Genomic DNA, 26,961 nt, shown 5'->3' on the forward strand with positions numbered 1-26,961 from the left:
CCCCCGTCAATGGAGCATGACCGCTTACCCAAGTCCTTCCTCGGGCCTGGAATGCCCTTCTCTCTTCACGTCCAGCAGACGATGACTCTCGCCATCTTCAAAACCCCAATTAAAAGCACGTCTCCTCGCCGACTAAGCCTTCGTTTCCTCTTCTCCTACTCCCCTCTGCGTCGCCCTTGCACTTCGATTTTCACTCTCTAGCCCCTCTCCCAGCCCCACGGCACTTATGTCCATATCCAAAATATATTTATTTATATTCACGTCTCTAGACTATAAACTCACCGTAGGCAGGGAACGTATCTACCGACACTCCCAAGCACTTAGTCCAGCGCCCTGCACGTAGTAAGCGCTCGATAAATTGGACTGATCGATTGGTTGACTGATCCTAGGTCCTTACCAAGGCAGCAGATGCTTCTGTTTAGCATTTCAATAATGACATCGCTTATTGTTCCACTTAACACATTGCTATTTATAGCACAATTAGGCAAATCTACTGGCACTGATGATGAGAGTCATAGGAAGCTTGAGGAAGCTGTGGCAAACTTTCAAAGACACTACTCTGAACAGAAATCCAGTAATCGCTCATGTTTATTGAGCACCTGCTGTGCAAAAACCGCTTGAAAAGGTACAACAGTAGCCTTGGGAAACTTTTAATAATAATAATGAGTAAATGTGGCATTTGTTAATCGCTTACTATGGGCCAAGTACGGTACCAAGCATCAGAGTAGACATGAGATCATCAGAGAAGCAGTGTGGCCCAGTGGCAAGAGCCCGGGCTTGGGAGTCAGAGGTCATGGGTTCGAATCCCGGCTCTGCCACTTGTCAGCCGTGTGACGGTGGGCAAGTCGCTTCACTTCTCTGGGCCTCAGTTAACAATAATAATAATAATATTGGTATTTGTTAAGAGCTTACTATGTGCAGAGCACTGTTCTAAGCGCTGGGGGAGATTCAGGGTAATCAGGTTGTCCCACGTGAGGCTCACGGTTAATCCCCATTTTACAGAAAAATTTATCGGATAAAATAAAATCCGTTTATTTACCCGTGGACTGATAAAATCCATTCCGTCGGCGCACGACTTTCCACCTCGTCACACGGAAAGAAAGCCACCTGTTGGAAAGGTACGGCCTTGTCCTCTCTTGCGGTGAGATCAGGTAAGTGGCTAAGGCTGCCTCTTTAATAATGTTGGTATTTAAGCGCTTACTCTGTGCAGAGCACCGTTCTAAGCGCTGGGGGAGATACAGGGTCATCGGGTCGTCCCCCGTGAGGCTCCCGGTCTTCATCCCCATTTTCCAGATGAGGTCACTGAGGCCCAGAGAAGTGAAGTGACTTGCCCACGGTCACACAGCTGACAAGGGGCAGAGCCCGGTAACTGAAATAGTCAGATTGGAGTTTCGCTTCCTGTCCCTTCTTCTACCACCTTCTAGTGGAAGTGCTAATGAGCTGGGAAATGACCAAAAAACAGGCAGTGGAAGGGAGAGAAACATAAAGGCTTGGATGATCCCCAAACTATTAATATCCTTCCTTCAAACAGCGCAGCAGTCACTTCTCCAAGAGAAAAGTAAGAAGATGAACGTTTGCTCCGTTGTCCCTCGCAACGAGACGCTCCCATCCTGGGCCCACAGCACTTGGGTGTTTATCTGTAATTTCATTTATTTGTACCGATGTCCGTCTCCCCCCGGCCCCTAGACCGCGAGCTCGTTGCGGGCAAGGAATGTCACTGTTTATTGTTGTGTTGTACTTTCCCAAGCGCCTAGTTCAGTGTTGCGTCTAGAGAAGCGGCGCGAGCCCGGGCTTGGAAGTCAAAAGTCATGGGTTCGAATCCCGGCTCTGCCACTTGTCAGCTGGGGGACTGTGGGCAGGTCACTTCACTTCTCTGTGCCTCTGTGACCTCATCTGTCAAATGGGGATTAATAATAATAACGTCGGTGTTTGTTAAGCGCTTACTATGCGCAGAGCACCGTTCTAAGCGCTGGGGTAGATACAGGGTCATCGGGTCGTCCCACGTGAGGCTCACGGTCTTCATCCCCATTTTACCGATGAGGGAACTGAGGCGCAGAGGAAGTGAAGTGACTCGCCCACGGTCACACAGCTGACAAGTGGCAGAGTCGGGATTAATAATAATGTTGGTATTTGCTAAGCGCTTACTATGTGCAGAGCACTGTTCTGAGCGCCGGGGGAGATACGGGGGTCATCAGGCTGTCCCACGTGGGGCTCCCAGTCTTCATCCCCATTTTACAAAGGAGTTAACTGAGGCACAGAGAAGTGAAGTGACTTGCCCACGGTCACACAGCTAAGTGGCAGAGCTGGGATTCGAACCCATGACCTCCGACTCCCAAGCCCGGGCTCTTTCCACTGAGCCATGCTGCTTCGCAAGATTAAGATTCTCACAGATTAAAACTGTGAACCCCACGTGGGACAACCTGATCACTTTATATAATGTTGGTATTTGTCAAGCGCTTCCTATGTGCGGAGCACCGTTCTAAGCGCTGGGGGAGATACAGGGTCATCAGGTCGTCCCTCTTGAGGGTCACAGTTAATCCCCATTTGACAGATGAGGGAACTGAGGCACAGAGAAGTGAAGTGACTTGCCCAGCGTCACCCGGCTGACAAGCGGCAGAGCGGGGATTCAAACCCATGACCTCTGACTCCCAAGCCCACTGTTATAATAATGTTGGCATTCGTTAAGCGCTTACTATGTGCCGAGCACCGTTCTAAGCGCTGGGGTAGACACAGGGGAATCGGGTTGTCCCACGTGGGGCTCACAGTCTTCATCCCCATTTGACAGATGAGGGAACTGAGGCCCAGAGAAGCGAAGTGACTCGCCCACAGTCACACAGCCGACAAGTGGCAGAGCCGGGATTCGAACTCATGAGCCCTGACTCCAACGCCCGCGCTCTTTCCACTGCGCCACGCTGTTATTATTATTAAGTGCTGCAAGTGAAGTGACCGGTCCGAAGTCACCCGGCTGACGAGTGGTGGAGGGGAGGATTAGAACTCATGACCTCTGACTCCCCAGGCCGGGCTCTAACCAGTGAACCGCACTGCTTCTCTGGTCTGTAAAAGGGGGATTAAGGCCTTGAGCCCCAATAAGTTAAAAATTAAATGGAAAAATAAATTAAAAATAAAATAAAAATTAAAGATCAAATAAAAATAAAAAACATAAAATACAATTAAAAACAAAATAAAATTAAATTAAAATAGAATGAAATAAAAATAAAATTAAAGATAAAATAAAAGATCAAATTAAAAATAAAATAAACATTAAAAATTAAATTAAAAATAAAATAAAGTAAAAATAAAAATAAAATTAAAAATCAAATACAATTAAAAATTAAATTGAAACTCAAATAAAAATTGAATTAAATATCAAATTAAAATACAATCAAGTTGAAATCAAAATTAAATTAAAAATTAAAATAAAATTAAATTTAAATTCAAGACAATTAAAAAAATCCATCCAATTCAATGTCCAAAAGTCCCGCCGGCCGTAAAGCGACCGTCGCAAACGGAGGTCGCAAAGAGCGGTCTGGGGCCCCGCCCCCGCCGGGGGCGGCGTCACGTGGCGGGGGAGGGGGAGGTCCCGCGTCACGTGGCGGGGGCGGGCGCGGCGCGGGCGGATGACGTCAGGGGGCGCCGGGCCCGGATTGGCCGGCGGCGGCGGCGGCGGCGGCGGCGGCGGCGGGCGGGGGAGGGGGGGAGGCGGCGACGACGACGACGAGCTGAGGAGGAGGAGGAGGAGGAGGAGGAGGGAGCGGGGCGATGGGCGCGCAGGGGGCCTGAGGGAGAGCGGACTCCCCCGCCCGGCCCGGCCCCGGCCCCGGCCCCCCGCCCCCCGCCCCCCGCCGGCCGAGGCCCCGCTCCGCTTCGGGCCGCCCTTCACGCCGCCACGACCAGGCCAAGTGGGTAAGGAGGGAGCGGCGGGGCCTGCGCCTCTCCCCTCACCCCCCGCCCGCCCTCCTTCCTTCCTTCCTCCGTGCCCCTCTGCCGGCCCGTCCTTCCACATGCCCCTCTGCCCGCCTGCCCTTCTCCGCGCCCTTCTGCCCGCCTGTCCTTCCCTATGCCCTTCTGTCGGCTTGTCCTTCTCTCTGCCCCTCTCCCGGCCTGTCCTTCTCTCTGTCCGTCTGCCGGCCTGCCCTTCTCCATGTCCGTCTGCCGCCCTGCCTTTCTCTCTGTCCGTCTGTCGGCCTGTCCCTCTCTCTGTCCGTCTGTCGGCCTGCCCTTCTCTATGCCCGTCTGCCGGCCAGTCCGTCTGTATGTCCGTCTGCCGTCCTGCCTTTCTGTATGTCCGTCTGTCGGCCTGTCCCTCTCTCTGTCCGTCTGCCGGCCTGCCCTTCTTCATGTCCGTCTGCCGCCCTGCCTTTCTCTGTGTCCGTCTGCCGGCCTGTCCCTCTCTCTGTCCGTCTGTCGGCCTGCCCTTCTCTATGCCCGTCTGCCGGCCAGTCCGTCTGTATGTCCGTCTGCCGTCCTGTCCCTCTCTCTGTCCGTCTGCCGGCCTGTCCCTCTCTCTGTCCGTCTGCCGGCCTGCCCTTCTCCATGTCCGTCTGCCGCCCTGCCTTTCTCTGTGTCCGTCTGCCGGCCTGTCCCTCTCTCTGTCCGTCTGCCGGCCTGCCCTTCTCCATGCCCGTCTGCCGGCCAGTCCGTCTGTATGTCCGTCTGCCGCCCTGCCTTTCTGTATGTCCGTCTGTCGGCCTGTCCTTCTCTCTGTCCGTCTGCCGCCTGCCTTTCTCTCTGTCCGTCTGTCGGCCTGCCCTTCTCTATGCCTTTCTCTCTGTCCGTCTGCCGCCCTGCCTTTCTGTATGTCCGTCCGTCGTCCTGTCCTATGTGTCCGTCTACTGGCTCGTCCGTCTGTCGGCTTGTCCTTCTCTCTGTCCGTCTGTCGGCCTGTCCGTCCGTGTGTCCGGCTGCCGGCCTGTCCTTCTCTACGTCCGTCTACTGGCTTGCCCGTCTGTATGTCCGTCTGCTGGCCTACCCGTCTTTCTCCATGCCCCTCTCCCGGCCTGTCCTTCTCTGTGTCCGTCTGCCGGCCTGTCCGTCTGTGTGTCCGTCCGCCGGTCTGTCCTTCTCTATGCCCCTCCGTCGGCCTGCCCTTCTGTATGTCCCGCTGCCGACCTCTCCGTCTGTATGTCCGTCTGCCTGCCTCTCCTTCCACACGTCCGGCTGCCGGCCTGTCCTTCTGCCTATCTGTCTGTCAGTCTGTCTTCCTGTATGTCCGTCTGCCGGTCTGTCCTCCTGCATGCCCATCCGTAGGGCCTGTCCATCTATACGTCCATCTGCCGGCCCGTCCTTCTAATAATAATAATAATAATAATATTGGTATTTGTTAAGCGCTTACTATGTGCCGAGCACTGTTCTAAGCACTGGGGTAGACCTAGGGGAATCAGGTCGTCCCACGTGGGGCTCACAGTCTTCATCCCCATTTTACAGATGAGGGAACTGAGGCACAGAGAAGTGAAGTGACTCGCCCACAGTCACACAGCCGACAAGTGGCAGAGCTGGGATTCGAACTCATGAGCCCTGACTCCAAAGCCCGTGCTCTTTCCACTGAGCCACGCTGCTTCTACCTATCTGTCTGTCAGTCTATCTTCCTATATGCCTGTCTGCCGGCCTGTCCTCCTCCGTGTCCGTCTGTAGGGCTTGTCCATCTGCGTGTCCATCTATATGTCCGTCTGTCGGGCCCAGTCCATCCGTGTGTCCATCTGCCAGCCTGGCCTCCTGCACGTCCATCTATATGTCCAATATGTCCATCCATACGCCCGTCTGTAAGTCCATCTGCCAGCCCGTCCTTCTGCCGATCTGTCAGTCTGTCTTCCTATATGGCCGTCTGCCGGCCTGTCCTCCTATATGTCCGTCCGTGGGCCTGTCCATCTATATGTCCGTCTGCCGGCCTGCCCTTTCACGTGTCCATCTGTCAGCCCGTCCTTCCGCGTGCCTGTCCACCTGCCCGTCCTTCTCCGTGTCCCTCTGTGGGCCTGTCCTCCTCTGTGTCCGTCTCGGCCCTTGTCTGCCCGTCCTCCTAACCGTCCCCTCCCCCCTTTCCCTTTTTCCTTCCCTGCCCCCTCCCCCCAGGGCCCGGCTTGGACCTGCTGCTGTGCGATCCCTTTCTTTCCGCCTCCTCCCCCGTCTGCCCCCTTTCCCCCTTGCATTCATCTGCATAATGACCCTGCCACTTTCACTGCTTGATCGGTTTCTTTGAATCCTCCGCTGGAATCCACCGACCGCGTCCGTCCGTCCGTCAGTTGCCCGGTCTGTTCCCCAGTCTTCCTCCTCTCCACCGCCCCGGTCCCTCGCCCCCGTACTTTGCAGCCCTCACCGCCTCTTGCCCCTGCCCGGGGCCTTGAAAAAGCAGGAAAAAGCCTCTCCTGGGAGTTCTCACACCGGTGACCCTCACGTCGCTCCGCTGAGAAAGAGTTTCCGACGAGCCGGGCCAACTTCTGGCCGTGTTTCGTCTCCCGCGTTGCCCCCCCCGCCTCCCCCCCCAGTTGAATCTTTTCGTTTTTTCCCACCTCCTCCATCACGCCTGCCTCCACTCTTTCCGCATCTTTTGTCCACCGCTTGGACTTCGTCGCGGCGTCGTGATCGCCGCCTTCCCCCGGTGGGAAAAGCTTTCCTTGGGTCTTGGGTGTCTCGGTTGGGAGAGGGGCCGTGGCAAGTTACTTTTCCTTCCCGAATGAAAATAAAAGAAGAGGGTCGAAGGGAGAGAAAGAGGACGAGTCCCAATTCTGAGCCGCTTCCTGTCGGCCCGGTGTTTTTTTTCGTTTCCGCCGTCGGATCGTAGAGAGAGAACCCGCTTTGTAGGTTCGGGCTTGCTGGGTCCAGACGACCGTCGTTTTCGGTGTTCTCGCGGAGAGCCTAAATAAAAGTTTAGAGGATATGAAAGTTCACGGTACTGAAAGGAAAATCCGTGTTAGTCGTATATCTGCCGAATGTGAATCGCGAAGGCGACTTCGTCTTTAGCCTCGGGAAGCTGTTAAAGCAACGACGTGACTATCTTACGTGGGTGTTTTTTCGTTCCGATTTATTAACGCATTTCCACAAAAGCTTCCTGTTAACTAAAAGTCCAGTTTCAGAAAGAAACTCTTGAAGTCTTTACTGGGGAATGGATGTGCTCTACTTGAGCATACCCCGCGGCACATATTTACAGTTTAAAATATTGGAATTAAATTATTCACATATAGGAAGCGCGGGTGTAATTGTGTCGCGTGAGTGAGCTTCAGTGCAGCCCGATGAACTGCAGTGAATTTTTTCAACACTTCAGATTTTTCCGAGGAACCCTGTTACTTTCCCAAGTTCTCAGTGAAGTGCTCAGCATCCAGGAGGTGCTCGATACGTTTTGTTGATAGTGGTGACACCCGACACAGAGGATGACGGCGTATGTCAGAGGCGCCGCGGCGTCATCCGTGGCATTTATCGAGCGCCAGCGTGAACGCTCCCAAGCGCTTGGGAGGCTACAAAGTGGAAGACGCAACCCTCGACGGCAAAGATTTTACAATCTAGCAGGGGAGGCGGGCGCTTTAAAGCATTATAGATAAGGGGAGTAATAGAGTATAGGAGATTTGGCCGTACATATTTTGAGGACTCTGGTGATTTAAGGCCAGAGTTGCTGTTGGGGGATGCAGGGTGGAGAGAGCAGAGATGACCGATCTAAAAGTCCGATCTTTGCAAAAACGGAAAAGACGGCTGTTCCTATGTTTTTTTTCCTCTAAAGTTCCCGTTCCATCCCTCCCCGCATTATTGCGGACTCTATGTTGTTAATTGCTGGAAATGGAAGAATGGGCCCCCAAAACTCCTCAAGTCCCATTTTTCCATGGGTTTTGCGTTTTCACCTAATCCTCGTTGAATTTTCTCACTGTCGACTCGTTCCGCATCCCCTGCGTGCGCCCGCGCCCCGTCCACCGTCCCCGACCCTTGCCGTAGCCGTTCGGGAACCTAATGGTTGTTTTCTCTTGAGGTAGGGCAAAGAGAAAACCGAAGGTCAAGATCTCAAGATGAGTAAGAAGCCCCCAAACCGTCCTGGAATCACCTTTGAGATCGGTGCTCGATTGGAGGCGCTGGATTACTTGCAGAAATGGTATGGCGCTATTATTTACCCCCAACCTTGTCGCCCGGATTTCGCCCGCACCGCTCAGTCGCCAGGAGGTCCAGAGCCGTTCGTCCCGATCGAACCCGCTCTCAGACGTCCGGGCAGTCTTTGAGAGAGTTTCCCAGTGCGGCGTCCCGATCGTTTCTTCCTCTGAGAACTCCTCAGTCTGGAATCGGAGTAAATGCCCGGGTTGTGGGCAGTGGCCGGCACACGGACGGATGTCCCCGGTTTTCCCCAGGTGACGGCGTAAGCGGGGAGGTCTCAGTTACACGATAGGGTTTTAATTGCCGTTGGGGCCGCGGGCACCAGCCAGGCAGATGGAGGAAGATCCTCGGCTGCTTCGGCGGCCCCTCCGCTTCTTAGCCAGCTCTCTGGCCTGATGGCGGTGCCCCAGCCGGGGGACGGAGGGGCGTCCCGGACCTCCCCGAGGTCTCCCGAGAAAGGCGGGATCGTGGGGCTACGGGGCCGTCCAGGCCGAGGGAGCCAGGCGGAGGAGGCGGTGAAGGGTCACGGGTGGGGCGTCTCCGCGACTCATCTCCTCTTCCCCGCACGGGCGATCGCCGGGCTCCGAGAGGTTGGGTTGTCAGAGGTGGAGCCGGGGGAATGGAGATGGGGGCGCCGGGAACCGGGGGGCCGGGGGCGGGGAGCTCCCGGACCACTCCTGGGCCCGATGCGGCCAGATTCGCCCAACGGTATTTACTGGGCGCTTACAGTGTGCAGAGCACTGTACTTAGCGCTTGGGATGTACAGTCGGGCCGATGGTTCCCCGGGCGATTCTGCCTCGGGGCTGAACCGAGAGGGAAAGGAAGGCGCGGAGGTAACTTCCAGAGCCCGCTGTAGCAGCCGGGAGAATCTCGTTAGCAGACTCGTAAGGAGGGAAGAATATCTTTTGGCGGCGCAGGAGAGGAAGAGAAAGGATTCGAGTCTTCAATCTGCAGGGTTTCTTGTTTTCGAATGTATTCCTGGGGACACGAAATACATTCTGGACAGGAATTTTCTGAGAGGGAAGAAAATAGGCTCTGAAAGGGTCGGGGCCTTAGTAGTAGTGACGGGGGAGTTGTAGTGAGCGACTTGGTAGGAATTCGGCTTTGTGCTAATTGCTGGGGTGAGTGCGGAATAAAGGCGACGCAGGAGCAGGCCCTGTTCCACCAGGGACTCGCAGTCAGGAATCTGGAGGGGAAACAGTGTGGCTTAGCGGAAAGAGTCCGGGCCTGGGAGTCGGAGGCCTTGGATTCTAACCCAGCTCTACCACTTGCTTCCTGTGTGACCGTAGGCAAGTCACTTACATCTTCTTGGCCTTAATTTTCTCAGCTGTAAAATAGGAATTAAATGTCTGTTCTCCCCACCTCCCCCTTTGACTGTGAACTCCACGTGGGACAGGGACCGTGTCTCATCTCATTTTGTTGTATCTACCCAGCAATTAGCACAGTACTTTGGCATCTAGTAAGTTTTGACAGATACCACTATCATTACTATTATTATTTTTCATCAAACCCAAGTTTACGTGGCAATTATGAGGCCTTTAGGGTGCTTTTCATCCCCCCGCCTTTCCCTCGTCTCACATTTCTAGCGTGTCCCAGTCGTAATTCGTGATATTCTGAACGTGCGTTCGTTCAAGGACGTCGTCTGATTTCGGAGTGAACGTTTCCTGCAGTAGAACACGTTGTCCGACGGTTTTATGCCTTCCTCTTATTCTGATAATCTCCGGGATCGCGTCTCGTGGGTCTCTTCCGTAGTTAGAATGAACAGAAATGGTTGCAGATGAACGTGGCGCTCATCCTCCGGAAGCTCAGTGGCCGTCGGTGCCTACGCGCCGCCTGGTTCCCGTCAGCGAGGCCATCCGTCGTTCATTCGGTTGTGTTTGCGGAGGGCTTACTGTGCAGAGCGCTGTACTGAGCGCTTGGGGGAGTACGGTGTAACGATAAAAGGACACAATCCCCGCCCACAGTGAGCCTCCGGTCTAGAGACACGTCCGGCACCCGTAGCGGTACCGGGATCTTCCCCGACGCTTCCGAAAGGTGCCGTGACTGTAATTCCGTGTTGAGTGGCCAGGCCGGGGAGCGGACAGTCCCGCTCCCTGTAGCCGTCAGCCCTCTCCTCTGCCTTCTTGGAGATGGTGACCGTGGGGACACAGGTGGAAGCCTGTGACCCCCGCCCCCTCCCTCCCCGCCCCCGGGGTCCGGATGCGGAGGAAGAGCCCGTGCAGGTGACCGAGCAGCGCGTCAGGTGAATGAGCAGCGCGTCCCCTCCCCGCTCACAGATGGCGACGGGGGAGATGCGGGGTCGGATCCGGGGGCTCTGACGTTCGCCGCCTGCGGCGGCGTCTCCCTTTCTCGGTAGAGGGTCTCCTGCCGGTCTCTCCCCACCCGCCGGTGGCCGGGTGTTTTTTCAGCCCTCTTCTCTGGGGGAGTCAATCATATTTCCCGAGTGCTTACTGTGTGCAGAGCACTGCGCTGAGAGCTTGGACGGGTACAGTACAAGAGTAGAACGGACGATTCCCCGCCCACAGCGAGTTTACAGTCTAGAGGGGGAGGCAGACCCAGAAATGAGTAAATCGCGGATATGGACGTGAGCGGCGTGGGGCCGGGAAGGGGGATGAATAAAGGGAGCGAGGCAGGGCGACCCAGAAGGGAGGGGGAGAGAAGGAAGAGGCTTAGGGAGGAGATGGGACGTCGGTAAGGCTGGGAAATGGGCGGGGGGGGGGGACAGTAATTGTCCGTCAGATATGAAGAGGGAGGGCGTTCCAGACCAGAGGCAGGAAGTGGGCGAGAGGTCGACGGCGAGATAGATGAGATGGAGGTGGAGCGAGTTGGCTTTAGGGGAGCCGAGTGTGCGGGCAGGGTTGTAATAGGAGAACGGCGAGGGGCAAGGGGATCGAGCGCTTTTAAAGCCGACGGTACGGAGTTTCCGTCCGATGCGGATGGACCAGCCACTCTCCAGGAGGAGTAGGGAAACACGGACCGAACGTTTCTGTAGAAAAATGATCCGGCAGCCGAGCGAAGTGTGGACTGGGGAGAGAGAGGAGGCGGGGAGGTCAGCGAGGAGGACTGCGATAGTGGGGAAGGGGCGAAGGAGGCGACTGCCGTGTTATCGCCGTCTCTCTGAGATTCCTCCTTAGCCTGTGGTTAGGGAGAAGATAGGTTGGTCCCTCGAGACCCATCAGGGCGCCTCGAGGCCCGTGGTTTGGTGTCGGGTCTGTGCGGTCAGGACCTCGATGATGGCAGTTATTCAGTATGTACTCAGTCCCACGTTCAGGGAGAGTTCTGGAGAAGCAGCGTGGTCTCGGGCCTGGGAGTCGGAGGACCTGGCTTCTAATCCCGGCTCTGCCAAACGCTTGCCGTGTGACCTTGGCAAGTCACTTACCTTCCCTGGGGCTCAGTTCCCTCCGCTGCACGATGGGGATTTAATACCGGTTCACCTTCCTACCCAGACCCGCTCCTCCGCCGCCCACCTCCTCGCCGTCCCTCGGTCTCGCCCGTCCCGCCGTCGACCCCCGGGCCGCGTCCTCCCGCGGTCCCGGATCGCCCTCCCTCCTCGCCTCCGCCGAACCGATTCGCTTCCCCTCTTCGAAACCCTACTTAAAACTCACCTCCTCCGAGAGGCCTTCCCAGACCGAGCTCCCCTTCTCCCTCTACTCCCTCTACCGCCCCCCCTTCACCCCTCCGCAGCTTAACCCTCTTCTCCCCCCATCTCCCTCCGCTCCTCCCCCTCTCCCTTCCCATCCCCTCGGCACCGTACTCGTCCGCTCGACCGTTTATATCTTCATCACCCTATCTATTTTGTTAATGAAATGTACGTCGCCTCGATCCTGTTTAGTCGCCATCGTTTTTACGAGACGTTCTTCCCCCCGACTCTATCTATCGCCATCGTTCTCGACCGTCCGGCTCCCCCGATCGGACCGTAAGCCCGTCAGACGGCGGGGACCGTCTCTATCCGTTGCCGACTTGTTCATTCCGAGCGCTCGGTACGGCGCTCTGCACATAGTAAGCGCTCAATAAATACTGTTGAATGAATGAATGAGGCAGGGACCGTGCTTGACTCGATCAACCCGTACCTACCCCAGCCCTCGGAAGTGCGTCGTCCATACGGTAAGCGTTGGATAAATACCGTAAGAAAAGAAGGGTAGTCTTGGCATCCCACCGCTTACGCCCACCGATCTCTCCGTTCGTTCGATGAGCTGGCGGGAAGATCGTAGCCAGAGCCCCTGAGGGTCGACTTCGAGACTCCTGTAGGGCCGGCCACGCGTGGCTGGGATCACGGGGCAGCCCCCGAACGTAGCGCGGCGTGGCGGGGCCGCCGTGGCGGATGGAGGAGGAGGAAGAGGAGGAAGGCAGAGAATAACAGCGTGAGTTCCGGGCCACGTCGGCGGGCCTTCCAAAAGCATGTGTCACCTTCAGCAGACTTGGACCTGGCAGCCAAGCACAAGACGCTGAGAATACCCCGGGATTTGCTGCGGTGGGCCGCCTCGGAACTGGGGGCCGGGCGGGTGGCTCATCTGGTCTCTTCCCCTTCACCGGTGGAATAGAGCGGACCGTCACGTCTGTCTCGTTCCACCTGTTCTGAGGAGCAACAGAACTCAGTCTGAAGCTGGTGCCGTTTTCAAATATAGAATTACCTCTGCACCTGTCATTAATTCATTTAGCCTAAGGCCCCGGGTTAAACGTGGGGAGCTCGTTATTTGAACACTGGGGATTTTCAAGCCTTTAATATTTGAACCGGCTAAGGAACGACGAACACCCAGGCGACGGCCTGCTTTTATTGCACCGGCGCGGCTTTTCAAGCCAAATGTTTGCACAAAAACGAACCGTACCTTCTGTTGTGTAATCGCAAAGTTTACGTGTACGCTAGAAAGCCAGTTACCTAAGTGCCTTTCGGCCAAACTGAACCTCTCTTGGATTTGGGGTCCGGGGGGCGGGGGGGAACCCTCGGGTTTGGTTGAGAGCTTTTGATTTTTTTGACCAGGCGTTGGTCCTCTTTGACTTTCGAGTTGCAGGGTGCCAGACGTCAAATATGAATCAGCAGCGCGCGCGCGCGGTTATTGAAAAGGAAACGTGGTCCGGGGACTCATCGCTAGGGGCGGACCGCAGACGCGACAGGAGGTGATTCCTTCGCTGTGCTTCACGTAGGCGAGGCCTTCTCAGGGTCCCGGATCGGGTCCCGTTCAGGCCTCCTCCTCTCCCTTAAAAGGAGGTAGAAAGACTGAGAAGGTCCAGAGAAGAGCCACAGGATAAAAAACGTTGGTAATTCTTCAGCTGTCACTATGCGCCACGCCCTGCGGGAGATGCCGGGCAAGGGAACCTGGGCCTCTGGGAGGTTGGCACAATCACGGTACTTGTTTATTTCTCCCTTTGCGAGTGCTCCGTGTTCTCCCCGGGCTTCAGCTGCGGGGGCCGGCCCTTACTTCGGATTCGATGGGCTGCTTCCCGGCCTGGGTGGCCGTCTCCGCTAGGCCCCAGAGGCGTAATAATGTTGGTATTCGTTAAGCGCCTACTATGTGCCGAGCACTGTTCTAAGCGCTGGGGTAGACACGGGAATCAGGTTGTCCCACGTGGGGCTCCCGGTCTTCATCCCCGTTTTACAGATGAGGGAACTGAGGCACCGAGAAGCGAAGTGACTTGCCCACAGTCACCCAGCTGACAAGTGGCCGAGCCGGGATTCGAACCCGTGACCTCTGACTCCAAAGCCCGGCCTCTTTCCACCGAGCCACGCTGCTTCTCGTCACTCGAGGCGTCACTCGAGGGTCTCCTTTCGCTTAGTACAGCGCTCTGCACGCAGTAAACGCTCAATAAATACCGTCGAATGAATGAATCTTCGGCCCACACGAGGGCCCAGGTACCCGTCGGCTTCACCCCCCTTTGGCTTTTCATTCCTGCTTCCGGTGAGCTCGTGCGGTCACCTGATATTAATAATGACGATGGTATCTGTGAAGCGCCTGCTGTGTTCTCAGCGATGGGGTAGATGCGAGCTAATCGGGTTAGACCCGGTCCCTGTCTCCCCTGGGGCTCGCCGTCTTAATCCCCATCTGACAGATGGGGTAACTGAGGCACGGTGAAGTGATTTGCCCAAGGTCACACTGCAGACAAGTGACAGAGCCGGGATGAGAGGAGCAGCGTGGCCTAACGGATAAGAGCACGGGCTTGGCTGTCAGAAGGTCAGGGGTTCTAATCCCGCTTCTGCCACTTGTCTGCCGGGCGAGTCACTTCACCTCTCTGGGCCTCAGTTCCCTCATCCGTGAAATAGGGATTAGGATCGTGAGCCTTTTATTTTTGACAGGGGTGGAATGGAATCTGAGAGACTGTCCGTCCAGCAGTCGATCAGTGGGATTTCTTGAGCGCTTACCGTGCGCAGAGTGCTGTACTCCAGGCAGGACTGCGCGGAGACCCCCCCTGCGAGAGGGCACGCGATCCAGTTTTCTAGATGATGGCACTCTCGACGGCCTCCCCCGCCGCCGACTGACCTCCCAAGATTTTCCCGCCGCGCACCCCTCCCCGCCCTGGGAATCCTCTTTTCCAGTCGACATGGAGCCCGGCACCGCCCTTTTGACGACTGTGGTTCGTCCGGCCCGAGACCCTTTACTCCCTGAATCTTTTTTTTTGTTTTTTTAAAGAAACTGTTAGCAGTGCATTTTGAAGTTTATCAGTTCAGGGCCAGGGTGTTCTTGCCGGCATTCTCCGCCCCGTTTGGTTTGAAGAAACGCCCCGTTCTTCCCGGCGGAGCCCCGCGCATCTGCCGGAGGTTGACCGGGTGGCGATTGGCAGTGGGTCTCCGATGGATGGCATTTATTGAGTGCTCGTTGTGTGCCTGGTGTGTCGTGCGTCTGTTGATTGTTGTAATGATAATGATAATGCTGGTATTCGTTAAGCGTTTACTATGTGCAGAGCACTATTCTAAGCGCTGGGGTAGATACGGGGTCATCAGGTCGCCCCACGTCAGGCTCACCGTCTTCATCCCCATTTTACCGATGAGGGAACTCATCCCACGTGAGGCTCACCGTCTTCATCCCCATTTTACCGATGAGGGAACTGAGGCGCAGAGAAGTGAAGTGACTTGCCCACGGTCACACAGCTGACAAGGGGCAGAGCCGGGATTCGAACCCTCCCAAGCGCTTAGTACAGTGGTTTTCACACAGTAAATGCTCGATAAATATGATTGAATGAATGTGCAGAGCGCCGTAAAACGCTCTTTTGGTCGGTGCGATCCCTGCCCACCAGAGGTTTTTAAGTTTATGGGGAGACACATTAAAATTAATGTTAAAATTTTAAAATTAAAATTGATATTAGGGCAATATCTGATTAGCTTGGGTCTACGCCAGCACTTAGCACAGCGCTCAGCACGTAAGAAGCACTGAACGGATACCTCCGGGCCCCCATCCAGAAGCAGCGTGGCTCGGTGGAAAGAGCCCGGGCTTGGGAGTCGAGGGTCGTGGGTTCGAATCCCGGCTCTGCCACTTGTCAGCTGCGTGACTGTGGGCAAGTCACTTCACTTCTCTGTGCCTCAGTGACCTCATCTGTCAAACGGGGATGAAGACCGTGAGCCCCGCTTGGGACAACCCGATCACCCTGTATCTCCCCCAGCGCTTAGAACAGTGCTCTGCGCATAGTAAGCGCTGACAAATACCAACATTATTATGTTAGGGCAGTATCTGATTAGCTGGTACCTACGCCATCACTTAGTACAGTGCCCAGCACGTGATAAGCCCTGAACGGATACCTCCGCCCCCCATCCAGAAAGAAAGCACCAAAATGAACAGACAGAAAATCGTCAGGGCGGGACCTCCTGCGGCTCCCGTTTCCAGGGTGCAGACTGGTTTCAGACCGGGGGGGTGCCCGCGCCCAGCGCCGGGCCGGGCCCGGGAGTATCCCGGAAGGACCGGAACCCGGGGCTTTGGGGACTGGGCCGTGGGAAAGTCCTGGAGCAGACCCTCTTTCGGCCAGGCCCAGCTCAGGACTAGGGAGGAACCAGAGGCCTTAGAGTCGAATCACCCGCCGGCTCCAGTGCCAGCCCTGAGTTTCCCCCCAGTCCGGTGCGCTGCTATCAGGTGAAAAACGCTTAAAACAGCAGCGAGCTCTGGTGGGAAGAGCAGGGAACCTGGGGTTTTGGGAGTTGATTTTGGTTTTTTTTTTAAAAAAAAAAAAAAATGGGTTTTTGTGATGCCCTTAAATGTACCAGGCACTGGACTAAGCTGTGGGGTCAGATTGGCCCCAGTCCCTGTCCCACGGGGGGCTCCCATGTCTTGGAGCGGCAGCGTGGCTCAGCAGAAAGAGCCCGGGCTCGGGAGTCAGAGGTCACGGGTTCTAATCCCGGCTCCGCCACTTAACAGCTGTGCGACCTCGGGCGAGTCGCTTCCCTTCTCTGGGCCTCGGTTCCCTCGTCCGTAAAATGGGGATGAAGACTGTGAGCCCCACGTGGGACGACCTCATTGCCTTGTATCTACCTCAGTGGCTAGGACAGTGCTTGGCACATCGTAAGCGCTTAACAGGTACCACCGTTATCATTGATCCTCCGTCGACATCCGAGGTAACTGAGGCCCAGAGAAATGAAGTGACTCGCCCAGGTCACATAGACAAGTGGCAGAGGCGGGATCAGAACCCAGGTCCTCCCGACTCCCGGGCCCACGCTCTCTCCGTTTCTTCTTCTTGCCCAACCCTGCCGTTGGTCCGCTGGGTAACTTCGGCCCGGCGACTTCACGTCTCTGCGCCCGCTAAACCGAGGATAAGAAACCTCTTCTCCCTTCTTCTTAGGCCGTGATCCCCCGCGGGACGGACCGTGGCCGACCCGATCGTCCCGTGTCGTCCCCAGCGCTTAGCGCGTAGTAAGCGTTCAGTGGGGGTCGTGGTTTTGGAGCGCCGTGTCTCCCGAGCTCGGCGAGCTGGCTAGACCAGTGAGTTGGGCCCTCACGATTCCGGCTGTAACTGCCCGGGGTGCGTTTTCTGCCCCTCTAGAACAGTCTTTTAAGGTCTGGATGATTTAGGTGAAAGAAATAGGTGTGGTGCACCATTTTTACTAAACGTTGACGATGGGAGTCATTATTTAGTTCCTTTATCAGGAGAGCGATTGGTTTGTTGTCAGAAATACGATGGTGCGTCCCTGGAGCTTCTGACCAGTAACAGCTGCCTCAGTGGGCTGCTTTGCCAAACTGACTCTCTTCCCCTCTTCAAAGCCCTACGGAGAGCTCACCTCCTCCAGGAGGCCTTCCCACACTGAGCTTCCCCTTTTCCCTCTGCTCCCTCTGCTGCTTCTCTGCTCCCCCCCTTCACCTCCCCTCATCTAAGCCCCCTTTCCCCCCTTTTCCTCTGCTCCTCCCCCTCTCCCTTCCCCTCAGCACTGTGCTCAATTGTATATATTTTTATTACCCTATTTATTCTGTCAGTGAGGTGTCCATCCCCTCGATTCTATTTGTCGCGATTAAGTTGTCTTGTTTTTGTCCGTCCGTCTCCCCCGATTAGACTGTGAGCCCGTCAGTGGGCAGGGATGGTCTCTACCTGTTGCCGAGTCGTCCATTCCAAGCGCTCGGTACAGTGCTCTGCACATAGTTTCGTTAATGAGATGTACATCACCTTGATTTATTTGCTGTCGTTTAAACGAGACGTTCATCCCCTTGATTCTATTTATTGCCGTCGTTCTCGTCCGTCCGTCTCCCCCGATTAGACCGTAAGCCCGTCGGAGGGCAGGGACCGTCTCTCTCTGTTACCGATTTGTCCATTCCAAGCGCTTAGTACAGCGCTCTGCACCTAGTAAGCGCTCAGTAAATACTGTTGAATGAATGAATGGGGGAAGCTCTTCATGATGAAACCTCTTCCTATCTCACCAGAGGGACCAGGGAGAGACAGGCTGAATCAGATCTCTCGTCCTCTCACCCTCCCCTCGGCCCCCTATTCCACCGGGACTTTAGTGAAAACGCAGGACCCAGTTAACGGTCTGCGGGAGACGGAGTTGGAAAAGTAGCTGTGCCTTTCGGTCACTCTGCGTACTTTTCAGCTGAATTTATTTCCTTCCTGTGGTGGGCCCCTTAAGAACATCAGGGTCCCACTTCTGGATCTGCGCGGAGGAATCGCCATGGTCCCTCTGTCAACAAATAGACATACGAGCCGCGGCGGTGCCAGTAGTTAGTAATAACCGTGGGTGGCGATAATGAACGGCTGCGGTGAAATCCAAGAGGGGGTGCCCAGATGAAATGCTGGATTTGGGTAGGCCTTTGGACAGGAAGCGACGGGGTGGGATTGTTAGAGCTCGGGAGGTCCCGCCGAAACAGTCCTGCGTTTGGAAACGTGTCCCCTAATGCTGGCCGAGGAAATCATTGTGGCGGAGAAGCCTGGATGTCTTCGCGAAGATAGCTGAGGTGAAGTGTTTGGGAAAGGGGCCGTGGGCCTTCAGGAAAAATTCAGCCTCCGAAAATTCAGGACGCATCTTTTCCCTGCCTCCCTCGGGAATGATCCCCTGGCAACTTGCCAAGGGCGGTCCGCAGCCATAAATTGACACACCTGGGCGATAGCTCGGGAAAGAAGCGACCTGAGCGTGTAATCGAGACAAAGTGAATCTCCTTTTTAAAGCTGCTTGAGGTCCTCCTCTTCCATCCCAGCTCTGCCCCTTGTCAGCTGTGTGACTGTGGGCAAGTCACTTCACTTCTCTGGGCCTCGGTGACCTCATCTGTAAAATGGGAATGAAGACTGGGAGCCTCATGTGGGCCAACCTGATTACCCCGTGTCTACCCCAGCGCTTAGAACAGCGCCCCGCACATAGTGAGCGCTTAACAAATACCAACGTTATTATTTTTATACTTAACTCGGGTCAGGTAGTACAGTACAGAGATGCTGCTGCTCTTGGAACCTGCGAGTTAATTGGTGCTCCGAAAGTCTGTAGGTGATTTTTCTCTCCCAGAGCACTGTGGTTCAAGCTTCACATTTAGCCGTTTTCGAAATCCTTTCCCCTGCGTGCTTTTGTATTCAGGAGGTGATAGGAGTTCAGTAGTTGAAGCTAGATTGTTCACTTGGCCTGCTTTTGTCTTTTCATTTTTAGCTAAGGAGATGGTGTGCCCTTTGTGAGATGAGAGCAGGGGTTACTTCTCAATCGATCAGTGCTATTTATTGATTGCTTACTGGGTGCTGAGCATTGCATTATGAGCTATCCCTACTCCCTACTCCTTGAGTGAACCAACCTTCTGATCACTTCAGTGGTTATTTCATTTTTTGGACCAAAGTTAGGTGTGGGGTATAAATATTCCTGGGAAATTATTTCTGAGTGAAAGGCTTTTTTCTTCTCTATGGGGCAGGACTTTCAAGACACGGGGTATGATCTAAGTCATCTGCGAAAATCCGAGCCCCCGTTTTGAGTTTACGGTTAGGACTCTTGTAATTAGGGTGTCTGCTTTTATTCAGAACCGCTCCTTTTTTTCAAGGCTACATTGTTAACAAATAAAAACACATCCTTTCACATCTATTGTACAATTTTTATGATTATTAATCTCTTCTTGAGAAGCTCCCTTTTCCTCCATTCCCTCTCTGTGCCTCTATTTCTCTCTCCGGGACACCGATCCATAACGCTTTCAGTACTCTTGCTGCATTAATGTAGTAGCTTCAGTATATATTTGCGGGAATTTCCTGCCCCGTTCCAAACATTAAAAAAAAACAAACCCAAAAAGCATAGTTCTTCTCTTTTTCCTTTCCCTGCATCTTACCCGCAACCCTGCATTTTATACTACTGGCTTTAATCCAGTGTAGTCGTGTGCTGTCATATAGTTTAACTTTTTCTCGTTCTTCTGCTCGCTGTCGTATTGCCATTTGACAGTGAGTGATCGGCGGAGGGAGAATTGGCCTTTCGGGATCTCACATTGACACCGGTTTCATTGGATTTCCCCCAAGCAGAAGCTCCGTGGTCGTTCACGTGCAAGCATCAAACTCTCTGCCATTTTTTACATATGCCGTTTGGTCTATTTAATTGCCCCGGTTATTTTAGTGGACCTTCTCCAGCCTTTTAAAGTGATAAGTTATCATCATTAAAAAAGGATGAAGTCTTTACTCAATGTAGTTGCTCATTAGGACAAGGTATTCTCCCCAGTTTTGCGAAGTGTTTCTCTGTGGCACATTGGTCCTAAGAACTTTCCTTTTGCTATCGCTTCCAAGTTCACCGTGTTTATGTTTGAAAAGGTACCTGGTTTTTCCCCCCCTTTTTATTTTTCATTATTGTTGCATAGTCGATCGAGCGTATTGATGGAGTGCTTACGGTGTGCAGAGCTTGGGAGAGCACCGTTTAACAGAATTAGCAGACAACATTCCCCGCCCACAACGAGCTTACAGTCTAGAGGACTTTATAGAGCTACTTAGCGCTCTGCGGGGCATCTTCAGCGAACGTCAGTTGTTTGTGGCCATTTCCCTAGCACCACATTCAAAATTTAGCTCATGACAGTCTCCAACTTTCTATCTTTCCACCGGTTTAGTTTTATTCTTTACATTAGGCGCCAAGCAACTTTGAAAAAGCTACAGGCCCTAACCAGAAGTTACTCTCTTTTTGAGTTGGGGGGGTATCTTATCTCACTCGGTAGCTTTGGCGGTGGTATTTATTGAGCACCTACTGCAGCGTGGCTCAGTGGAAAGAGCCCGGGCGTGGAAGTCAGAGATGATGGGTTCGAATCCCGGCTCTGCCACGTGTCAGCTGTGTGACTGTGGGCAAGTCACTTCACTTCTCTGGGCCTCAGTTACCTCATCTGGAAAATGGGGATGAAGACTGTGAGCCTCACGTGGGACAACCTCATTACCCCGTATCTACCCCAGCGCTTAGAACAGTGCTCTGCACATAGTAAGTGCTTAACAAATACCAACATTATTATTACTATAATGAGTGCCTGATACATCTGATAGACATCCTCCCCTGATCTGACTGACTTTTAATAACTCCATTTGCTTAGATGTCACTAGAGCATAGTTTGTCTCCCAAAGCAAGCCCATCTACAGAAGTTATTAATTGTTCGTGACAAGGTCAGCCCTTCGACTCAGCCAGTTGTATTTGAGTCCCTACTGTTTGCAGAGCCCTGTTCTAAGTTCTCTGGTTGTAAAAGTTTTTATGTTTGTCACCTCTGGGCAGACAACATACCTCCTTCCCGAACACCTGGTATAATGCACTGCAAAAGTGATTTGCTGCTGTTAATACTAGTTCTGCTGAACATGGTCTCAGTTCATGGAGCTTTCCGTCTAGCCAGGAATTTGGAAGCTTTGACATTTTTGAACAAAGTTTAATTTGGAAACTTTTAAGAAGCAAGAAGGTTCACTTCTCCACCGCATAGACCAGACCAGAGGAAGCTAAATTTATTCAGATTGTGATCCTAAAGTACACCACTTCATAAAAACATAAAACCTTTAACCTTTCCTATGGAATGTCTCCACGGCTCCAGGCAATTTAATATTCATTTCATTTTGCTTTTTTTTTTAATAGGGAAAAAGGTGGCATTTAGCCGGTGTGTTGGATCGGAGAGCTTAAATATTTTGAAAATGCATTTTCATTGAATATTCATCGACCTAAAAAATGCATGTCTGATATCTACAGTGACTTAAACTATGTTAGTACTCTAGCCAGTTTTTGTGCTCGCACTTGAAAAACAAATAACATTGGGGCAGGTTGAGGGTAGGAAGGAAGGAGAAGAATCAACTGGCTTTCCCCTAAAAAAAACACAAGATCGTCTTTTTGTTCGGATGTTTTATTTAACTTCTGAATTGATTTTAAAGCAGCGCGTCTCTTTTACGGAACAATTAGTCTTTAAACCCTAAACTCGTTGTAGGCGGGAAACGTATTTACCGACCATGTGATACTCTACTCTGCCAAGTGTTTAGCTCGGTGTTCTGTACACAGTAAGCGCTTAATAAATACAACTGATTGAATAGCGTGCCGGTTCAGTGAATAGAATAAAGCCGGTTCTCCGTTCGGGAAGTGGATCCTGGCTTGGTTGGAAATGAACAAAAGTAAGAGATAAAGAGAAAGGGCCAGAATCATCCAGCGTTTGCCCCCGTCGGATCCCAGTGACTGATTAAGGAGTGACATTAATCACACCTTATGGCACTGGTATAATTGGACCCGTCGGTTCTTCTGCTCTGAGACGAAAAGGAGCTGTTTGCTGGACCAAAGCGAGGAAGGCCTTCCCTAGTATAAACATCTGCACGCCAACAGCTTAACTTGCTCTCTCGAGTCATCGTCTGCGGCGAAACGATGGGGAGCGGAGGCCCCGGGCCAGTTGGATTTTATCCTTTTTGTTTTTTTCCTTAATGGCCAAGGATGCCTCCCCCTGGCAGCTCCCTCCCCGAGGGGTGGGCGGGAACCTCGTGGGTCCAGGCGGGGATGGTAAGACTCTCCTCTGGTGGTTCAAGGTATCCGTCACGCATCGAGAAGATGGATTACGAGGAGGGGAAGATGCTGGTGCACTTTGAGCGCTGGAGTCACCGCTACGACGAGTGGATCTCCTGGGACAGCAATAGGCTGCGGCCCCTCGAGCGACCCGCCCTCCGGAAAGAAGGGCTAAAAGACGAGGAGGAGTTTTTTGTAAGTGGGGAAGCCGCTCGTTTGCTTTCAGATTTTTTTTTTCCTTTTTCCGTGTAGTTCGAAGCGTGTCTTTGTAAAGTAAGTTGCCGGCTCTTAAAGAGCATCCGGCCGTCTTAGGAAATGTCTCTGTTTGCTCAAGGTATTAATCATTAAAGTTGTCTAAACTAGGATTTTAAGGCCGGAGAAGAGGTTCTGGCTCGTTGGACAGATTGTCGCTATTACCCTGCCAAGATCGAAGCGATTAACAAAGAAGGTACGTATCTGCCGGTCGCACCAACCGGCCTCTGAAAGTCAGTTCCCTGCTGCCCCGACCCCCCTCTACTCAAAGCCGTAGTTATTTTCTAGTATTCCCGTGTAGAATCCCATCCCGGTTGCTTTGCCTTCTCCGGAAACGCCAGTGCAGGGGCTCCCCGAGGCGATACCCAGCCTCCGGGCCGATCCGGAGGGAATCGTTGGGCGATGGGCCGACCGCAGACTTGGCTTCACTGGCCTCGCCAGCAGTCGGCCGAGTTTGGTTCCCATCAGCTAGGACCCACACCGAAGAGCCAGGAAAGGGAAGGGGCAAGGGAAAGTCAGGATAGTCCGTCCGCTTCGCTAGGTGGAACCTAGCCCAGATGGGATTGGGGCAGGGCGATGAAACCTGCTCCCCACTACCCCCCAATCGCAGTGACTCTTCGGTTTCGTGCTTTCGCTTCTCTCCTCTCTCCCTCCCTCATCCTCACCGAGCGCTGGGGCCTGGCTCCTCGGGAGATGGAAGGAGAGGTTAGGAGCTGGCCGGAAGGAAGCCACGGGAAAAACACCAGACGTCGACGTGGAGATTCTCAGACAAGAAGAAAAACGGCAAATGTTCGTCGATGGTTTGAGCGAGTGATAGATCAAATGAGAAATGGCCGTAGATCTGAGAGAGTTGGACTGAAATTGGGAAAGAAAAAACTTAGCACGAATCAGGAAGGGGATAAAAAATGTGAACACTTTAGATTACGGGATTAATCACCCAAAGAATGTTTCCTACATCAAACAGTGGCATTTTTTTGAGTGCTTACTGTGCGGAACGCTGCACCACGTGTCAGGAAGACTATAGTACGGCGGTGACAGAGAAGGACGGAGAGCCCGAGGGCAGAGGGCCCTGGGGAAGCGATCCCGATGAGCTTGGAAGCCGTGGGCCCAACGCTGATAGGAGGTGAGAGTGGACGGGCAGGCTGGCTTTGAGGCTTGAGCCGCGTGACGCAACGGGCAGAAAGTCCCCTTCGATCCAGTGACCAGCGGGCCCGGGAAGAGCAGCGAGTGGTTGAAGATGGTCGTTGGTAGTCGCCGGCGGAATGTTTCGGACTGGGGAAAGCACTGAGTCTCATCGCGTGGGGTGTGTCCTTCACTTAGCCTTGGAAGAGAAGACGATCTGAGAATGCGATAAGATCCCTAGAAACAGCTCGGTCTTCTGGCTCCTAATTATTCATTTTCAACTGCATCTTTTTTCTGCGATAACCCGGGCCCCGGTGATAAACCTCATACCCCGCAACGGAGCCGAGCCGCCCGCCCCTTCCGTTTCCGTTTTCCGGGGTGGGGTGCGCAGGAGGTGTTGTGGAAGCCCTGGGGCCTTTGGCCGTTCCAGGGACCCTCTCCTACTCTAGCATCTGGCCGGGTGGACTCTAAGCAGGGCGGGGCGGTGCAGGTTTCCGGGGTCCCACGGACCCTGAAGTGAGCAGGAAGCCGTGCCGGGGACCGCCGTTGCTTCTCTGGATATCTCCGCCGGAGGACTGATCTCTCGCAGAGGCGGCGTGGGCCAGCGGGAGTTGCGGGCCGGGGCCCGGAGCCACCCCTAGCCCCGTGGACCGGAACCTCTCCGTCCGGCTCCCTCCTCTCCGATCGTCCCTTCCGGACCAGGCCCGAGCCCAACCGGTCTGCGCGAGAGCTTCCGCTCTAGCCAAAGCCCTCTGAGCGGCGAGTCATGTCCCCAACTAGAGCTGGGGCTCGTGAGAGGAAAGGAGCCCAACGTGGCCCGTGTAGTGCAGAGCCCTCCCCCGTCTCCCCACCGCAGCCCCGCCACCCCAGCCCTTTGAGCGGACAGGGCCCCGGGTGTCGCGACCGTCGATCGGATTTCCCGGGAGCCCCCCGGGTCCCGTCGGCACTGACGATCTCAATCCCGTTTTAGGAACTTTCACCGTTCAGTTCTACGACGGAGTCATTCGGTGTTTAAAGCGAATGCACATCAAAGCCATGCCGGAAGATGCCAAAGGGCAGGTAAGAATGCTCAGCCTCCCCCCCCCCCCCCATCCCAGCCGAACGAAGGCTGTCAGAGGCCGGGTCCGACCGTCCCGGATCGTGTCCGTCGCCAGAACCAATTGTAGGGTTACGTGCTGATAGCCCCAAATAGCAGCAGGTGCTAGAGGCCTCGAATGTCAAAGTAATTCTGCACTTGATTTTTGCTGCTTTGGTTTTAGACCTGCTAAAGTTATAGGTCACTAGTTTCTGTTCCAGGTGAAATCCCAGCATCCACTAGGCTGGTGTTGTCCTATTGACCCAGCTGGAGCTTGGAACCAGTCTGTGGGAAGGCAGGTATGTGGCTCTTTTTCTGATTTGTGGTGTGGCTTAGAAAGTTGATCTTTAACTGTAAGATTACGTTTTGAGCTGTCCTCTCTTCCTCCCGCCCCTCCCAGCCCTCCCCGAATCACACTAATTCCGCTGTCTCTCAGAAGCTCTCGTTCCCCGCCCCGTCCCCGTTAACCCCCCGCCCCGCAGCCTGCTTCGAAATAGGGCTCTGCCTCCGAAACGCGACGGATGCGATCCGTGCTTTGGCGTCACTCCAAGCGAGAGTCACTGACAAGAAAGCAGTGGGATTAATCGAATTGGGGGGTGACTTTCAAATCAGGGAGCCTCTTCCTGATGCTTTTGGAAAATCCTGGAAAGAAAAGGTGCCAGAAGAGGTTTAAAAGTACGATCGTTTCTGATCCGCTGTTATTTGGGATTCTCAGCACCTGGACCTACAATTAATTTTATAAATAACTAGAATAAGGTACAATATCTGTTCTTTATCAGTCATCGAATTTCTTGTTTTAAGTGGTCTGATTTCGTGGTGGAAAAATATAGTTGGTTAAATGGAGACCATTGAGGGACCAGAGGAGAGAGGGAGAGAGAATGTGTGCCAGCATGAAATTCACTTGAAGCCTCTAGTATATTTCCAGTCAGTGTGGACGCTTATCACGGACACATACCCCCTAAATTACTCCTGCAAACGTTCTAGATTAATCAGACGTCATAACCTCCTCTGGAATGAGAAGCTCTGAAAGTCACTTTTCAAACTACTTGATATTTTCTTTTTTCTTTAAGCTTTTGCAAAAATGGGGGAAACACATACAGCTACCAGCAGGTACTCAGGCTTCCGGGTTCCCGGAGAATCCAAGTCGAGTTCCGGTTTTTTGACAGGCAGATATTAAGTACAGCTGTTCTGCAAGGAAGCTGATTTTTGGGGGGGGTCTCAAATCTAGATAGCATCTATCTTCACTGATCGTCAGTTTTCCGAAAGTGGTGGGATTTCTCACCTCTCCCTAGATTCATGATCTGAGGTGTGCATCAGCCTTAAATGAATTTGTAAAATGGGGTTCATTGTTGACTTTGAAACTACTCTGCTGGTTAGCTGTGTTTGTTCTTCCAGTAAGTACTAGAATTTTGTGACTTGCAGTTTTGGGAGTTCTTTTAAGTTGTCACTGTGAACCAAAGCACAGTCGGTGACTGAAGCTCTGACTGTTAAACTAATACACTGGTAATTTCTTCGTAACACTTCTGAACTCATACAGTAGTCATTCTGTTGACAGCATTAAAGTCGGTTCTGAAATGTATGATTTTTAAAGAAAAGCTGTTAGGAAAATTTGTTTCTTGCGTGTTCACGCTCCTCTGTCGACTGTATTAAATACTTGCGGATAATATGAAGTCTGAATCTGAGATGTCATCCGATGCACTTGTATTTCACGGATGTTTCAAGATGTGCCCATTTTTCCAGCTGAGTAGTGGGGCGTCCCAGATTGATATATGTACACTCTCTGCCGAGAAGAAAATTGCTCTGTTTTGTTAGTAGTGTAATAGAAAGGCCACAGAATAAAAAACTGTGGTTTCACTGAAGGGGTGAAGAGCCCAGAAGTGGTCTTTGAGAAGGTTTTAGACCTTCCTCTCATCCTGCTTTTAGAGCATAATTGGGGCTTGTCATCCTTTCTGCTGAGATGAAAGAAAGTCTGGATCTTCCTGTCTTTTCCCCTTCTTCCCACTTCTGAAGATGACTTACCCACATTTCCTGAAGGAGGACTCTTTTCTCCTCCAGCTTATTTCCTGGCTGGCATTGTCTTCGTGTAACTCAGCTACTTGTGCCC

At 53.4% G+C, this 26,961-nt stretch overlaps 1 protein-coding gene across 11 annotated transcripts in view; it reads left to right on the forward strand.

The window, feature by feature from the left end:
• The first annotated feature begins 3,832 nt into the window (after positions 1-3,832).
• PHF20L1 (PHD finger protein 20 like 1) overlaps positions 3,833-26,961 on the forward strand; it is a 53,982-nt gene continuing 30,853 nt past the window's right edge. For 3 of the 11 annotated variants that reach the window (XM_029061984.2, XM_029061981.2, XM_029061990.2), the window contains exons 1-6: positions 3,846-3,903; positions 7,953-8,068; positions 22,432-22,603; positions 22,772-22,856; positions 24,753-24,841; positions 25,067-25,156. In XM_029061984.2, the coding sequence (XP_028917817.1) occupies positions 7,986-8,068; positions 22,432-22,603; positions 22,772-22,856; positions 24,753-24,841; positions 25,067-25,156 (519 nt within the window). In that variant the 5' untranslated portion in view covers positions 3,846-3,903; positions 7,953-7,985. The other 8 variants (XM_029061987.2, XM_029061985.2, XM_029061989.2 and 5 more) reach the window with 6 other exon arrangements.

This window comes from Ornithorhynchus anatinus, chromosome 4 (genome assembly GCF_004115215.2).
Source record: "Ornithorhynchus anatinus isolate Pmale09 chromosome 4, mOrnAna1.pri.v4, whole genome shotgun sequence".
Taxonomy (NCBI): domain Eukaryota; kingdom Metazoa; phylum Chordata; class Mammalia; order Monotremata; family Ornithorhynchidae; genus Ornithorhynchus; species Ornithorhynchus anatinus.